At 38.6% G+C, this 18,638-nt stretch overlaps 1 protein-coding gene across 2 annotated transcripts in view; it reads left to right on the top strand.

The window, feature by feature from the left end:
• BEND5 (BEN domain containing 5) overlaps positions 1-18,638 on the top strand; it is a 736,551-nt gene that overhangs the window by 343,885 nt on the left and 374,028 nt on the right. For both annotated transcript variants that reach the window (XM_083742456.1, XM_083742460.1), the window contains exon 6: positions 14,000-14,039. In XM_083742456.1, the coding sequence (XP_083598582.1) occupies positions 14,000-14,039 (40 nt within the window). The remainder of the gene's footprint in view (positions 1-13,999; positions 14,040-18,638) is intronic.

Genomic DNA, 18,638 nt, shown 5'->3' with positions numbered 1-18,638 from the left:
AAACTTCAAGTTGAAATTAGTATTAGCTAAGATCGTAGAAAATAATAAAACATAGAAAGCTCCCTCATACCAATACAGACCATTGGTTCAACACAGTATTGTTGACACTAACTTGACAGTGACTCTCCAGGGTTTCAGGCAGAGAATATTTCCCAGCCCTGCCTGGGATCAAACCTAGGACTTTGTACATGAAAAGCATATACTCCATCACTGACCTGCAGCACTTTCCCAGTGTCATACATTTGTCCATAAACCTTGGTTTGTATCATAAGAACCACAAGTGGGTTTTTACTCATTGACTAGTGCTTTTTTGCCTTCTCCCTACTGCAACTCACTGAGCTCCCAAAAAGCAACTCCTGTGGGTCAAAGCAGGCTGCAGCTACAGGAGGAATAAAAATATATATCAGAGAGTCACTCCACAAGTACCTTCTATTGCTGGGCTCTGTTGGATCAAAGCCATTATATTTTCTTTTGTGGTTATTTTGAGCACGTCATCATCCACACAGATTAGAAGCTACGCATGGAGTGAATAAATGTCATGACAAAATGGTACAAGGAAAGATTGCTCAATAGATTAATCCCTCAAAATTAAAAAGCAGGAACACTATGTAGTGTTCCCTTTGAGGCATCCTGATTAACTGGATACATTGTTACCTTTTAGAGCAAATTACTGAAAGGAGGCTTGGAGAGATTGAACTAGCTGCCCCCTTTCTGTCAAGACACAAATGTTTGCTTCCTCCTTTTTCATTAAACTGTATCTACTGGGATCTGTTATTTTCCCATCTGTTTATTCCGTTTTGAATAATTTAAATAGAATGGAGATTTCTGTTTGACACATGCATATGATTTTCAGAAAGTTAAATGGTGACATCAAGATAGGTCAAATTAAAACCTGTCAGATACCAAATGTACCAAATTCATGATGCAATTATTGAAGCGTGGAATATACACAGCCTTGTCAGTAGGCACTGGACACACAAACAGACCCCTTGAGACAAATGTTTTGATGGCCTTTATCTCAACAATGATGCCATTAAAATGGAAACACCAAGCAAGAAAGCAGGTTGGTACTGCACAGGATGGAGCAAAACCTGATTTTGATGAAGATTTTGAATTTATTATAGGTACGCAAAGGATAAGTTGGCTGAATAGCACCCCAAAATTACAATGAAAATTGGTATGGGGAAAATAGGTATTACAACTTTTAGTTTAAAAATGGTTCAACAGACTGATTTTATAGCATGAGGCTCTTAATCTCACATAAGGCAAAAGATTTCTGCATTGCAGGGGTTGAACTAGATGTGGTCACTTCCAACTCTACAATTCTATGAAACTTGGCAGTGTATGAGAGGTTAGGATGAGTATGGTCCATACCACATTTGAGGTGGAAAGGATAATAAATGGTGTCTTATGAAGGAGCTAAATGTGTGGTGATCAAGTTTGAGAAGTATGCTGATTTCTTACACAAATTTTGCTGGAGTAGTTTTGAAGGAAAAATTCTCTATTTATACTGTGTCCTTTTGGAAATCGTGCTAGGTCAAGGGGAACATCTAGAATGTGTCATTGCCCATGAATTGTGAAACATGTTTGCAGTTTTAAAGGCATTTTTTGTGGCCACTGTTATTAAATGGGGGTTTATAAGAAAAGACCCTGCAAGTGCCTGTTGTGACAGAAGGTTATGTTCAGGGGAGAGGGATGAATGATATCTTGAGTGAATGACAAGCAGAGAGGGTTGGTTGGAAAATGACCATTAGTGTAGCTCTTTGAAGGACAGAAAAACACTGGTGGGGAGAGGGACAGATGAGAGAGAGAGAGAGATGGAAATATTCACAGACTAGGCCTATCAGCCTTGAAGTGTTTACAGCTCAGGTAGTCAAGAGGTTAGAAATTACAGGTGTGAAAATATATTGGGTGAAGAAACCACAGGTGATAAGTAAAAAATAGTTTGTAAGGCAAGAGAGGAGTGGAAAATATAACTGAGATGCACTACAGCTGCATTCCTGACAGCAGCTTTTGAAGGGACAGAAAAGCCTTTAAACTAAAATGGAGGGAAGGGAGATTTAGGGGGTCAACTGTGTGGCTCTGTATATGTACATGCTGAATATCCTCTTTTTCGAGTGCAACCTCTAAGGTTAGGTGTGACAATTGACCTAAACAAGAACAACAACCACCTAGCCACCGTGCTCCTGGACTTTTCTCATTCATAGAAGGTGCACAAATCTGCCTGGATGATTGCAAGGCACATGAACCTGCATGGCCCCTTGCCCAGTGAACTAATTGTTACTGGTAGAGAAGTAGCAGCCTGTAAAAGTTGGCAACCCCAATAAAGACATAGGAGCCTAGTTAAGAAAAAATATTGGCAACTCTTATTTATAACTTCTTCTTTAAAAAATGAGCTTGTTGTTACAGGCAGAAAGGCAGCCGGAGTCATTAGTGGTTTGCAGCCCATTACACATAGGAGGCTGGTGGGGATGGGGGAAGTTGGCAACCCATATTTCCAACCTTTCCCCCTTGCAGCTGTTATAGGTGGAGAAGCAGTGGCAACCAGTAAAAGCTGAAGCACCTTTAAAGAACTAATCACATGATGCGATACCATACAGTACCATAACAGTATTGCCTAAATAATACATCTGTTAACAGCTGTCTTTTCGCAGCATTTTGGGAAGTGAACACGAAAAGCCCTTAATACGACGTGTTAAACTGAAAGGTTTTTTGTTAATTGAATTTATCCATTGCCTCTGCTGTTCTTTCTGACAGCAGCAAAGTAAGAGATTAACAGAGTCATTCTAAACTTGAATTCTGCCAGCTGAATGGTTGTAGGTTTTAGCAGAAGTCCTGTTATAGAGGCTGAGGAGCAGATAAACTGTCTCCACACAAAAAATGTGGTGATATGCTCCTGGCATGGTTGTTCTGCAAGCAAAGATAAAGTGAAACAGGATGGATTTGAGGGCAGGATGTGGACAGCACAGGGTAGGAGCACACTCACACTGCATCAATGGTACCAGGAAATGGTGGAGGAACTGTGTGAATTTGAGCTAGCAATCTCCTCTCTACGCTGTGTCCGCTTTGCAGACTATACCACAGAGCTCTCTTGCTGCTGCTTTTGCCTAGTTTGAAGGTGGCTTATTGTGAAATTTACTTGAGCTTGTTTGAAACCATAACCTCTGATTCATATATAATGATAAGCCAGGTTTTGTTAAAAGTGTAACTAAATTTGCTAAAGCCCTCTTTCTGGCCATTTGGGAGAAGAGTTGGGCAGGGGAGGATGTGAGCCTAAGACTTTCAGCAGCTATTTGCTGTTTGTGTTTATAGCACTACTAAACCATGGTTTCATAGCTCCTTTATGGACAGGGAATTGTTCTAGGAATGTAATTTGATGGTTATTGTAGGCCTGAGGCCTACAATATCCAACATCTATGAGCCAAGGCACTTCAGTTGATTCTTCCAGGTCCTCAGTTATGCTGGATTTCTTCACAGGGTCCCAAGCCTCTTCCTCAGAGGAAGTCTTTTCAAAGTCTGGGTTAGGTGGGAACTGGACTGTTGGAAGCCATTTGGAATCCTACAACATTTGAAAGGCCATAGGTTCCCCTTCCCTGTCTTAGAGTAGGAATATCCCATTTGACACAATTCCCCCCCCCCCCAAAAAAGTTATTTCCATGGCTTGACACTAATTTCCAACACAAGAAAAGGATTGCCCTACCCTGGATGAAGAAAACACCCAATTGGTATTAGATAAATTGATCTGTGTTTTTGGTTTGAAAATTGTGTAAACCTTATTTCTGCTATCAATAATACTCCCATAAACAAACAGTGGTTGATCAATATCCTATTACTGCTATAGGCAGATGCACTTTGTTTCTAATTAGAAATTCATTGAATTGCAAAGCCCACCTTCCCAACAAATCGCAGGCCCTAAATGTTAATAATTGCTTTCCCTAATCTATACTTTTTTCTGTCCGAATGCTTTTCCTGTTATTTAGTATTACTTAATATTACACACAGGCTAAGTCTGACAACGAAGAAGCAGTTCTTCCAGGCTGAAGTTGTGATCCATATCCTATATAGATTCTTTTTTTCTAATGTTAATAGCACCACATGTGGCCCTTATTGTTTTTATTCTGTTTATTCTTTCTTTGAAATAAATAGCTGTTTAACACAGATTTTATTAGCTCCTGCTGCTTATTTCTCACATTCAGGCCTAATTCTCTGTTTGTGGCACTAGGGTGATCTGTATTGGTATTATAGTAATTGATGTCACAAACACAGCAATAAGGCTATGGCTTTGTAATTTTACCAAATAAAAACTCCAGGCCACAGGAAAATCTCCATTTTATATGTGCACCAAAACAAAGCTTTTAACATTTTTAAAGCAACTTCAGGAGGAGTAGAACTTCAATTTGCACAGGCCTGCCAGATGGTTAAAGGTTGTTTCTAAATGGATGGCCTTGATTTTAACTCAGTTCAGTTAATATTTGAGATCTCTTAAGGGAAGTAACATTTTTTTATTGATCAAGTAGTATAGAGAGGAAGATACGGAAGCCATTTTACACATATTGAGTCCAATTGGGGAACTGAAATTCAATTTAGTTCATATTTAAAGGCGAACCTACCCAATTTTTGCTTTTCAAAACAAGATGAGGCCTGAAACCTATCCATCCTTCAAAATTCACATTTATCCAAATTTAGCAATACCATTCTCTAGGGAAATAATGTGTATGAAATGCATATACTAGGGTAAACTGTACATAAGCTGCATATGCTAGTAAAAAAATAGCATACAAAAATGGACAATGTAGGAGAAATTGTTCTGCAGGATAGATAAAACTGCATACAAACATGTGTTAGGAGAAAATCACATTAAAATGCTGGTGAATTTTCAAGTCTTCAATTTTTATTTACAGACTGATGAGGTAGTGTGGGGAGCTGAACTTTAGATTGGAAAAATGAGAAACAGAGAGACAAAAACTGACACATTTGCCCATGCCCAGTGCTTTTTTCCAGGGAGTACTAAGGGTACGCAGTACAGGCACCTCTTTTTTGTTGTTGTTAAAAAGTGTGGCACTTACTGTAACAATTTCATGGTGACTACTGCCACCTTTTTTTTTTTTTAAAGCACTACCCTTGCCTAGGTCCAATCTCATGACAGGAGTGTGCTTAGTCCTCTTGAAAACATCCATGCGTTGGACTGCAGTCCTATACCTATGGCACATACCTGGAAGTAAACTCTGTTGTAATCAATGAAGCTTGCTTCTGAATAGATATACATAGGATTGTATTGTAACAGTGTCTTTCCCCCCTGATATCAGTGGGAGTTCGCTAGCCTTCTCCAGACTGTGCCAACTCTGTAATGCAAGAGATGTAGAAACCTTACCTTCTACATTACCATCAGCATGAAATAGTCTTTCCCAAGATAATGCACCAGTTTAAATGCAATTACAACCCCAGTTTTAATATTTTCTAATGTTGAATGATGCAATTAATCATACTCACCAGTTCTCCTTTTTTTATATATATATAAATTTTTATTAAAGTTTCAAAAGTTTTTTTATAACAACAAAAACAAAACAAAACAATACAATAAAAACGACAAACAAAAAATATAAAAAACATATAATTTCAACCCTTATTTTCTTATAACTTACTTCCCCGACTTCCTCTTGCCTCCCCTTCCTGTATTCCAGTTTCCAAATTATTCTTCAGCAAATCCTTCCCTTATTTTTCACTTAATTTTAACCTTTCTTTTTCTTTTAAACTTATCCATTACTGCTAATAACCACATATTTTCTAATCCAGCGTCATTCTAACATTCATTAATTTTGCAGTATTTCTTTAGATAGTCCTTAAATTTTTTCCAATCTTCTTCCGCTGTTTCCCTTCCCTGGTTTTGGATTCTGCTCGTCATCTGTGCCAGTCCCATATAGTCTATCACCTTCATCTGCCATTCTTCCAAGGTGGGTAGGTCTTGTGTCTTCCAATACTTTGCGATAAGTATTCTTGCTGCTGTTGTAGCATACATAAAAAAATGTTCTGTCCTTCTTTGGCACCACTTGGCCGACAATACCCAAGAGAAAGGCCTCTGGTTTCTTCAGGAAGGTATATTTAAATACCTTTTTCAATTCATTATAAATCATTTCCCAGAACGCCTTAATCTTTGGGCACGTCCACCAGAGGTGAAAGAATGTACCTTCATTTTCTTTGCATTTCCAACATTTGTTATCAGGCAAGTGATAAATTTTTGCAAGCTTGACTGGGGTCATGTACCACCTATAAATCATTTTCATAATGTTTTCTCTTAAGGCATTACATGCCGTAAATTTCATCCCGGTGGTCCACAACTTTTCCCAGTCAGCAAACATAATGTTATGACCAATATCCTGTTTCCACTTATCATTGCTGAATTAACCGTTTCATCTTGTGTATTCCATTTCAACAGCAAGTTATACATTTTGGACAAATTTTTAGTACCGGATTCTAGCAATTCTGTCTCTAATTTTGATTTTTCCACCTGGAAGCCAATTTTCCTGTCCATCTTGAAAACCTCCATTATTTGATAATAGTGGAGCCAATCTCTCACTTTATCTTTTAATTTCTCAAAACTCTGCAATTTCAATGTGTCCCCTTCTTGTTCCAAAATTTCCCAATATCTCGGCCATTTGGACTCCATATTAAGCTTTCATACTCACCAGTTTTCCAAACATTTTGATTCCTGAATAACTGGACCACTATCCTACTCTAAATGAATAAAATGAGAGTCAGGATTACTAAACCACAGAGGTTACAGGGTATAGTCAGGTTTTCTTTCCCTAGGTAAAGCAGGAGTGGCCTCACAGTACATATTTAATCAGGTAGCAAGAATCATTAAAAGAAGTGTGGCTTTCAAAGCCTTAAGAGCACAGTTTCTTGTTCTGTACTGCCTGTCTGAGAAATAAAGTGTTGAATTTGATAGTGATATTTCTTTTCATTTAAGCTCCATCCATTATTCCTGGTAGCGGACTTGTAGGACTGTGCATTTATGTTTGAACTAAAAAAAACCCACCAGTCTTCCTTGGGGGAGTAAGTACCATTCAGATTTGAGAAGTCTGCTTTTATGATTTCCTATTCCCTTAATCATTTCTTTGCCAACTTGCACTTCCTCAGCTATTTTAATCTTTCTTCTTGAATTGATCTTGTAGCACCTGATACCTTTCAACACTTTTCACTGAACTGATTTCTAATTTGTCATATTGGAATCGATTTAAGTGTTTTCCTGTGCTCTTAACAAGTAGTTAGAGTCACCATCTTCCTCCAGTTCAGGGTCATCACAGCAGAGGAAGCCTTTAAACATTTGCTACTGCTCTCAAGAGAAAAAAAACTGAAGAGTTTTCTCTTAATGTGCTTATGAGATAAATCAGATTATCACAGCTCCACATTCCACGATATGTCCAAAAATTACTATTATTGCTTGAAAAACTTGCCTTGTGAATATTCAGGGCCTCCACCATGGTAATCATTCCCAGTTTGACCTTACTTCAGATATGCTGTCCCAGCCAAGGGGTTTCATAAATTGGATTTCTTCCATGTTGTTTATTTTTATCTTGACCTTACTGTTGGGTTGACCAGAAAAGAAAGTAGTCATATACAACGGATACATGGATGGTGAGTCTATGGCCCTTCAGATGTGGGATCAACTCCCTTCAGTCAGGAATGATGCAAGTTGTGTGATAAGAGTGATAAATTGTTTTTCAACATTACACCCTGAGCAAGTGGGTGAAATTTTGAGCATGGGGAGACATCACTGGTTTTGCTGTTTGGCTGTTCTGAAAAACAAGATCTCATTCTGCAAATGGAAGCTGTTGTGTCACAAATTAGAATGCCTTTAAAAAACCCAAAAACTTTATTAGGGAGGATAAGTCGTTGCATAGGCATGCTAGCACATCCACTGTTTCAACCATGGTTTTGACCCTGAAATACTAAAACTAAGACTACAGCCACATGCAAATAGCATCTTGAAATGTTGTATTGTATTTGTGGGCAGAAAAAGTAGGAGAGGGCATTTCTCTTGTGGGGGAGTAATCCAACAATTTCTTGCGGGTTTGGGTGCCTACCAGTAGCAGCAGCACAGCTTCTTATTTGTTTCTGAGTTTTTTTAGTTGCTACTATTTTTGCTGCCATTGTAAATGGCAGGAGGAGCACCAACTATGTTGGCTGCCAAACCACAACCTTGCATCTGCCACAATGTCCTAGGTCTAGCATCCTTCTGGGGTATTGTGGGGTGGTGGTGGTGGCTGCCACCCCCCCCCCAAAATGGTGGTGAATTTCCAGAGAAAATTCTGCAAAGTGTTTTTTTGGGGGGTGAGCAAAAGGAAAATGACCGAGAAATTTCAGCTCAACTCTAAGACCAACCTTCTGATGCGCAAAATTTGCAAGGGTGAGCAGGGATGGAGGCAGAGTATAAGTAAAGAATGGGAGAAAGAGGAGATCATTTCATTTTTATGTGCTTCCAAAACTCAGTCATTGCCCAATTGTTGTTTTCTACCTTGCTAATGGATATTATACATTAAAGAATTGGTGATAAGAATCTTTATAATCAGGATTAATCCTATCATCGGCCACACTGAGCCACATGGCTCAGATGGTGGGCTCTGCACCTCTTACCTGCTGCCTGCAGGGACAAATACTACCTGGCTGGACAACTAGCCACTGGCACTACTGCCACCAATGATTCTTCCTTCCTCCCAGCTGCTACTCTTCCCTCCTACCTACCCACTGTTGCTGCTGCCCACAACCCAATTCTCTCTGGGGTGTCTATCTTATGCATTTCTCTGAGTGCACAGGCCTTCCTCAGAGTGATGCATTGTTGATGAGGTCGCACCAGAGACTGCTATGCTGCCGCCATATTGCAACGATGCTAAAAAGTGTCTGTTAGTTCATCTCTGATTTTAACATTTTTGTATGGTTTTTGTTGTATGGCTTTATATATGATTGCTTCAAACCACTCTGATATATTTTATGGATAGTGCTATATAAATACTTACATAAATAAATAAATAAATAAATCGTACCGCTTTATGTATCTTTGCATTTTAAACTTAAAGTAACTTTAAACAGTATTTGCTGCCATCCTGGCAAAGTGACAGTGGTGAAGGCCCACTCTGGAGTGACTTCACCCATAATGCTTTGCCTTGAGGAAAGACATCTTTCCCAAGTGAGGCATTGAGTTCACCCTGTGCTCCAATTCCTTATTCATCAGCAAAAGGGAAGCAATAAGAAAGAGCTGGGATTCTGCCACATGTAGAGTTTGACTTTTATATTGCATGTTTGTGCGAGCTTTGCCATTATACTATGGAAATAGCAGGAATGTATAGGGATAGTTTTGTTTCCATGCATGATACTCTCCCCCCCCCCATACCTTTGCAATAGTCATTAAACTGCCCATATGTGTTCTTTTGTATTATTCATATTGGCCTCTGCTTTTGAACCACGACTGGAAATACAAAGATATAGAAAGTGTATAGGAAGATGACTGACCAGATGCTTCTGGAAATTCACAAAAGCTCCTACAGAGAGTGTTCACATTTTATTGGAGTCCACCTACACACCTGCATTATTGATAATAAAATCCACACAGAGTAATAGGCATGGGCAGTTGAGTTTTACTAAGATCCCTGCCAAGTGTCAACAAGATGAGTGGCACATTTTATCATGATCCAATGATACATTTGCAACTAATAATAGAGGGCAGAGGAAGTATGAGACTGTGAAGTATTACATGTATAAAGATCTGTTGGAGGGGTTAGTTGAAAGAATTTATTATTTAGTGCTTGAGTGTGATAACATTTTATGTTTTTAATTATCAGATTATCTGCTTTAAAAGGAACAGAAATAGCATTTTTGTCTTGATCAGAGGGTATATCCAAATTGTATTGCAGGGTGTTGTGGCACTCCAACTAAGGAATATCCAATCAGAGAAAAACTGTAGAAACTTCATCAAGAGAACTTAATTTCTCTGAGTTTGATAGCTTAACATTTTGGAGAAAACATGCCACACTTCCTTGTCTGGATCAAGAACTGATTGCAGTCAGATGGAATTTGATGATGGTGTTAATGAGGAAACAGTTCTAGGTGTCAGTATCACTAGGCATCTTTGTACTGGGCTTCTTTTCACAAAATGTATAATCATAGAATCATAGAGTTGGAAGAGACCACAAGGGCCATCGAGTCCAATGATAAAGGAAAGAACTGAACGATCTGTGGTACCTTTACACGTGGCTAGTGAGAGTTGGGTAATGTACCAAGAAGAAATAAGAGTGGTACAGGAGAACATCTTGCAGATAATCTAGCCTTAAATGAATTAGTTAATTTACACAAATAATAATTCCTTCTTTGCACTCTTCCAACTCACCCTGAGTTAATTAAGGTTAGAATTAAATAGAAAAAAGTCAGCAAATATCTCCAAGGGCATCAATACTAAGGAAAAGAAGTAAGTGCTGAGAGAGAGAAAGAGAGGGAATATATGCCAGTATAAAAGGTTAAAAGAACGCTGAAAGTTTAAAGTCTTAAGTCAGGAAAAGTTAGTGAAGAAGTAAGCAATGAAGAAATTTTAAGGTCAGCTTAGAATTGCAATTTAGAACTATTCAGCGACAAATCTAATAAAGACAGTTTTAGAGCCTAATAAAAATTTGGCTACCATACTGAAATGAACAGTGCTCGATGGCATGTGTTGGTGGGTTGTGTCTGTATAATGGGTTCAACTCATACATTCTGAGGGGTTAGAACAGCTCAACATTCTGGCTCAATTGGAGAAAGGTGGTTCCCATGGTAGCAGAAAGATAAATTGAAGTGTTGAGGAGATTTGTTTTAGTTTTTGTTCTAAATGCTGGTTCATATGGAGTGAGAATAAAAAAAAAGTGCATGATACAACGTGAATTATTTTGGCTCTAAAAACGTCCCTTTAGGCAACCACCTAATTTTCCACATGATAAGAGTCTGGGGGTGTCATATCATAGCCCATATAACTCATTATGATTAAAAAATAGTTCAGTTCTTTCTTAATAGGTATGTTTTGATTTAGGAATGTATTTGTAAGAAGAAGTCAGATAGCTTGGCATCTTATGATTCTGGCCTCCCACCCCTAGGTATCTTGGGTTTAAATATTGTTGTACCCTGAGTCCTGCAGTGGGAGGGGACCTGTTGGAAGACATAGAAAAAGGCTGACCTAAGTAAACCAATGCTCAGAGTTGTCCACAATGCTCTTCTTCTTGTACAATAACACTCCCAAGGAAACAGGAGATGGCCAACATTGCCCCATTAGTGCCCTTTCATGGACATGAATTATATCTTATGTTCAGCTGCAAGTAGGAACTAAACACACCTGACTGTCAGTAAAGTTCATATACCATCGAATGAATTTCATTCAGCATTTCGACTGCACAGACATAAGTTTCAATCTTTTAGATGAGGCCTTGAAAGAGCAAGATTTTGGGAAAGGCAAACTTTTCAGTTTAGTGTTCATGCAGGCGTGCTTCCATTTTCAAGGACTTCCAAGTGTCACCAAAAGAATAGAGACAGCGTAATGATGAGAATTAGATTAGAAGTGGATCAATAGGCCTGACAATAAATGAAAGCAACACAGACATTATTGAGCAGATTAGGAGAGATAAATTAAAGTGGACAGTATATTCTGCAATGCCAGTGCTACACAAATGTTGGACGAAGAGAGTTTAGAAGAATAACAACTATTAGGAAGTGTAAGGAAAAAGAAGTAAATGGCTGTAACATTTGAATGATGAAGGGGGAAAAACACTCTGTGCTGTAGTGAATGTCAAATGAATGCTGGATGCACCAAAATAAATGAATTGTCAATGTGAATAGCATTAGTACTTTCTTAGAATTTAGTTACCTACCATTGATGGGTGACGAGTGCACAGTGACATGCTTAAAGATTAAAATAATTATAAGATAACTTGTTCAGAATATACTTAGTCTAAACACCTTTGTTAGTGATTCTGCAAACCAGAAATATGAGGATTTGCAAAACTTTTTAAACAAAAAATTATATGTATGTGAGATCTGCAGAAATAAAGGCTTATCTTTTCAGAGCTCCATAGTTGTTCTACTGTGAGTTCCAGATCCAGACTACTCATTTTTCAAATTCATTGTACTGTTTTTATAATGTTTCGCCTGAGCCAACCTATTCTGAACAAATTCTGTAAATGGTTTTGGACAGGTAAGCTCACCTTTCAGATGTGTGGGTAGATCATCACATCACAGTGGCATGTGCACTCTTAAGTACACAATTATACAAATATGCTTGGAATTCATATCAAATATATGCAAGCAAAGCCAATATTGCAGCTTCTTAACCAAGATATCAAAACTGTACTGTATTTTAGTCAGTATTTAGTCAGTGGAAGAGGATAAAATATTGTAGGAATTTCTACTTTCCCTAATCACAGTACAGCTCCAATGCCTTTTTGAAGAAATGATCACATTCATTTACTTATACAGATGAAGTTACAGGTAGGTAGTTATGTTGGTCTGCTGTAGTCAAAACAAAATAAAAAAATTCCTTCCAGTAGCACCTTAGAGACCAACTAAGTCTCTAAGGTGCTGCTGGAATGAATTTTTTTATTCTACAGATGAAGACAGTGGAAAGTTTCCAAGTGATTTGACTAGAGAGCAGTGGACTTCAAAGTGTGTTCCTACAACCCTGGCCGGCTTGCAAACTATTACTTATTTCTCCCTCATCTGACATTTGCACCAGCAAGGGGGAGTAGGGGACATTTTAGGGCAGTTTGTCAATTTGCCAGGGATGCCAAACAGGTAAGCCACCATGCCTTGCTGGTGGCCAAGGCAAACCGAGAAGCCCTGTAGAGCAAATATGCCCCACTCCAATTATCAGGTTTTAACAGTACATCGCACCATGACTGTCAAATCAATGTGGAAAGGGTTCCCTGAATGTAGGATATCTGAAATTCACTGAACCATCTAACAAAGTTTTGGAAAACTGTATCTCAGAAAAGCATTGAAGCAATTCTTGCTTTTACTCACTGAAAATTTGTGCATATATTTCCTGAATCCAAGGGCTGACATTTTCAGAGGTGATGTGAGAACAGCTTCCATGTGGTTGGATTCCACACCTCTCTAAAACCATGTGACTTAATTCCTGCCATCTTTTCTTCTCCAAGCTTTCCCAATTGGATGAATAGGTCTCTGCTGTTTGGTGTCTGTTTTTATTGTTTCTTAACACTAAACACGACTGTTTTAGTTTATTATGTTTTGTACATTGCCTTGAGATATACGGTATATGTGAAAGGTGATTGATTGATAGATTGATAGATTGATAGATATATGTTGCCAGAATGGTAATGGGAGCCATGCAAAGGAAACTTCAGTGCTGTTCTGGTCATGAAGTGGGCCTCAATGTTTATAGTTCTGTTTCCTGGTTCTCTGTATTGTTTTCCTTCACATGCTGGTATTGTGTCCAGTGGCATCAAGCTTCTGGAAGTATAGTTACAGGATCAGTTATTTGTGGTAACAACAAAGCGCTTGATTATCCAAGGCTTATTTCTCTCACTTTTATTTAACTTTTATATAACTTCTATCTCATTTACTCCTCCACTGTGAAAATAAGGTGTTGTTTTATTTTAATAAAAAAAACAAGGATAGTAATTTGTGCCACAGAATCCTGCACATCAATATCACACTTTAAATCATATAATAGCCTTTGCCGTTGTGTTAAATGCTTCCTTGGTTTGACAAAGGTTGTTAAACCTAAGCAGACATGCATATGTGCATTTTTACCACTAAATTAATTACCAACACTCTAAAAGAGTGCAAGAGAGAAGGCATTCAAAGGGCTGGGCACGGTGCACATGGCTTCCATCCAAAAGAATAACATTGAGCCATGTAAGTCATAATTAATTCTATTGCAAATGTCAGAACACTTGCTTGGCATGTCTAAGCTGACCTACGAAAATTAGTCATCTTTCAGCAACTCCTTTTATCATTTGTTTTTCAGCAACAGCGGCAACTTGACCTCTTGACTATAACCAACCCTGGTGAGTAAGCCACAAGGCTCAGCTCTTTTTATGTTTTCTTAAAGAGATGGTTGTCTGAATGTGTCTCTTTCTCCCCTCCCTGACATGCAAAATGAAAAACACTGTTCACCAGAAAATCTTTAACATAATAACAACTGACAGCTATATTGTGCTTGGTAAAGCCGCGGGCAGTTATCCGTTCACAGAGCTGCCTCTTCAGACCTTTACTCTGTGAATTTGAGTGCTGATATTTCTTTAAGCCTCCTGGGGTTACTGTTAGTGGTATGTCTGCAGGGTAGATATGCTATAATTCACAATGTATGTTCAAGTATCACAGAAGCATTCCATTTAACTCTCTGCAGTGGTAAACTTAGATATTTACTAAAGAACAGAGGAAGCCGATATTATCATTGCTCACTGCTGGAGAGAGAGAATGTGTTTGTCATCTTGAAAAATATATTATTAAAAAATACTACATTAAAATAAAATATTTCTGAAAACCACTTTCTGAAGAACATACTAGCATGGCTATTATTAAGTGCTACTTGTCTGTTTAGTACGGTGGCGATTAATCATGCCAATAATGTTCATACTAGTTTTGTTTGTTTCCTGCTAAGTGCTCAAAACAACAGAATTGGCTGTGTGGGGTGAAGGCTGGATGACTCTGCTTAGCAGACACGGGATATTGCAGTAGCTGCATGGCACACCCCATTCTGTGTCGTCGTAGCTAAGCATTGGAGTAAGTCTGAGTTGTGGATAATAAATAGAAAAAAACTGAAAGCTAATACCATGTAGCATTAATGGCAAGGATCCAAATCTAAAGCATTTGGCTTCTTCTGATCTCCTCTGAGAGCATGGTGATCATGGTGCATTGGAGGATTAGAGCTGAAGAAGACTAATGTAGCCCAAGGGAGATCCCTTGAGACCTTGTATTGTCTTGTGCAAAGCTTCTGACATATATTGCTGCCACCTCACCAAAAAGAAAACTCCAGCAGAGAACACAGAGGCAGTGTGATGTTACCAAGCCTACACATATCTCAAGTTATGCCTTATGTTTTAACACATCACTATATAGGTGTAATACTTTGAGATCTTGGGTCTAGAGAGATAGTGTGTCATGAAGTTGTACTGTAGTCCTATTACTAGGGGGAATTAGCAAGGACCACTGAATACCAATTCAGGTTTTTTAAAAAGTTTATTATAACAAGTACCAAAAGAATCAGAAGGTAAAATGCTGATGCTGCTTGAGACTCCAAAATGGGATAATCACAAAACTTAAAATGGTAACAGGGCTATATACAGACTGAACAACTCCCATGTAGGCTGGGTCAACAGCTTATTTGCTGCTATAAATGAGATAGATGGAGGCATGGAGCATTATGGTTGACGTGTGAGAGTGGAGAGTGGTACTAGGGGTCTTGCAAACTGCATGGGAGCCCTAGATGTACCAGACTGAACAAAAATGATGGTGGTTTGGGCCTCATGAGGGAAGAATAATCAGTGTCATTTGTGAAATAGAAGAGAGAGAAGTAAACAAGAGTTACAGATACAACTACAATTGCAAATGGCCCCATCCAAGCCTGTATGTCGGGGGGAGGGATAGCTCATTGCACTCAAAAACTTGAACATACAAAATTGCCTTGGTATATCCAATACTCTATGCTCTCTCTCTTTAAAAACTCATTTAAACATGAAAATGTAAGATTATCTCCATTTCATTAATTTGTGACTCACACATGGATAATTTTCAGGTGGCTTTCATTTCTGCTAGAGCTGTTTTATTGTGTCAAATTATAGATGCAGTTCTGCATTGCTCAGTTAATTTTTCACTGGTTAGAAAATAATATGTTAACCTTCCTAGAGTTAAATGGGATGATATGTGAGATTTACTGTATTTCTCCTTTGATTGAGGCTTGCTTTCCTCCATACCACTGCCTAGGAAACTGCCGTGCAAAATTAGATGGAAAGAAAAGCTTCAAGACGTATTTTTGGGGGAAAGTTGCTTAAGAACAAATTCCACTATTAAAACTCTCTGAAAAGCCATTCCTATTACAGTCCTGAACATTCTGGACGCTTCTGACTAATTGAAGCATGAAAATAATATGAACTCAAAGTCATGAAGCTATAATACACCTATTAGTAAAAATGATACAGGGTAATAAAATGTGACAGAAAGTTGTTCACCACTGAAACTCATGCTCCAACTATTCTTAATAGGCCATGCTAATTATTACTACATTGATTCTGATCAAAGTACATGTCAAGGGATCCTGGCTGAGTTTTCAAACAACCACACATAATTACTCTTCATGTTTGTTGGTGAGAGCTTCATAGGCTGTTGTATTTTAAAATGAATTATTACATATCTTCCTATTAATGACAGTCTGTGCTGAAGAAAATATAATACTGCTCAGAAGAAGAGGGCAAATAAATTAGCAGGTAGGGAAGTATGTTAATCTGTTTGCGAGGTTAAATAGTAATTCTGGAGATAATGTTTACACAACTCTATGGAAACTGGGAAGAGGGATTAGTTTTCAAGGCTAGTAGATGAGACCTTGGTCTTACGCATATTTTCTCGAACATACATTCCACCAATATCAAGGGGATTGCAGACTGCTCATGTAATCATTACATCTTAGTTTTCCTGTTTTTAATCAGCAATGGTCTGCTTTGCACAAACCGCTGCTGGGGTGGTAGACCTGTTTTTGGACTATACCAATTCAGACTGCTGGTGAGGAGCTGAATGTTTCTTTACTGGGGTGGGGATAATCCCTACACTTAGAAAGTCTAGCCTTCTCCCTGACATTCTACATTTCTTTGGGTAGTGTGTGTGTGTATGCGTGAATATGAGAGCATTTTATAAAATTAGCTCCCACTTGCAGTCTGAAATGGTATTGTCCAGCTATAGATTTACAATGGGTTCTCCCAGCTTTGCATTCTACAGTTACTACAGTACTGACGTGTTGGATTTGCACATCCAGTGCACTCAATTGCAACATTCTCTAATCTCCCAGCCAGCATGGCCAATGGGCAGGAGGATTATGGGAATTGTAATCTAAAACATCTTGAGGGCATCAGTTTCGGGAGGGCTGCTCCATTGGTTCTTGGTCTGTGCAGGTCTCATATAGCACGAATGGCACAGCTGGAACAGCTGGGATAATGCCATCATGGAGTTTTCTAATATCATATAATTTCTGAGATAGCAAAAGTAACTTCTGATACTGTGCCTCATCCGATTTACCTAATTGCATGACCAGATAAAGTAGTAGCAGTGGGACATGGAGAAGTAAAGTAGTAGCAGTGGGACATGGAGAAGTATCCTAATAAATCCCAACAGACTACAAAAATAGCATCTCAGTAACTTAGTTCAGCAAAATACTTAAACCTGCTCTGAAATATTGATTCTGATTACAACCATGTAAGAGAATTCACAATAGTATTTATTTATTTATTTATTTATTGCGTTAATATCCTGCCTTTCCTCCACAGAGCCCAAGGCAGCATACATGAGTCCTCCACACACACCTTCCCATTCATTCTCATAATAACCCTGTGATATATGCTAGGCTGAGAGATATCAACTGGTTCAGAGACATGGCTGAGGAACAAGATACAGCAATCCCAGTTCTTCTTTTTCCAAGCTTGCCTCCTATCATGATCCAATATTTGTGTGTCCTTCAAATGAATCCTGGCTGCCTGCTGAAGAATATTTTCACAGTAGAAAATCAGCAGGCAGGTGTACAGAGGGGGTGGAACAGCAATACCTGGGGAGCAGAGGTTAGGCTTCTTTTTTAAAGCCATATACAGAATGATTTATTGTGTGACAGCTTCCCAGTTTCAGGTGCAGAAATGGCCTTTTCAATCCTTGTAGCCTCTGTTCCTCATAGCTTTGCATCACTTTGTATATGTCCACCTAAACTTCTAAAACTGCTGCCAAATTAAAAGTGTACTCTGTTTACACAGCAGAGAAATATCCCATGTGAAAAGAGCTGCGTGGGGGCTATTGTCAGGTTCTCCTATGCCATTGCTTGTTTGTCCCCTCATGCAGGATATTCATATAAATTCTCCTCCTAGCAGCCATTCCGTTCTGTCACAATCAATTGAGCAAAATGGAGATCCAACAGCTATGGACTCCCACCCTATTCTTCCATCTTGTTTGTGCTCTACTGCATTATCATGCTTCATTGCCTCTGTTCTTCAGACCAGCTTTTGCATCTTCCAAATGATGATTCCAGAATAAGTCTTTGCTGTTTACATAAGCTCCCTTCACTGGACTCTCATTCGAAACAGGCGTTTTATTTTATTTGGGGTCTGAGGCTGAAACCTGACATTATGTTGTATGAATATTCACATCTTGAAGTACGTGACCTTCATCTACTTTTGTCTATCCAGCCTAAATTATCTTTTCTCTTGTGTCATCAGTCTTTCTCCAAAATAATTTGTATGCTTAGATGACTGGATGATACTTACAATTTTGCAGCAGTTTTAAAAACTAGATGGTCATATACTAAGTGATGCAAGCCTTGCTAACGATACAATCCAGTATTTTGCTGTGGTAGGCAGACAAATCAGCTACTCCGGAAAGGAGCTTCTATGCATCCCCACAGAATATATAGGGAT

This window comes from Podarcis gaigeae (assembly GCF_964106915.1).
Source record: "Podarcis gaigeae genome assembly, chromosome: 6".
NCBI lineage: Eukaryota > Metazoa > Chordata > Lepidosauria > Squamata > Lacertidae > Podarcis > Podarcis gaigeae.
Note: the sequence above shows the minus strand (reverse complement) of the source record. Positions and strands in the feature narration are given on the sequence as shown.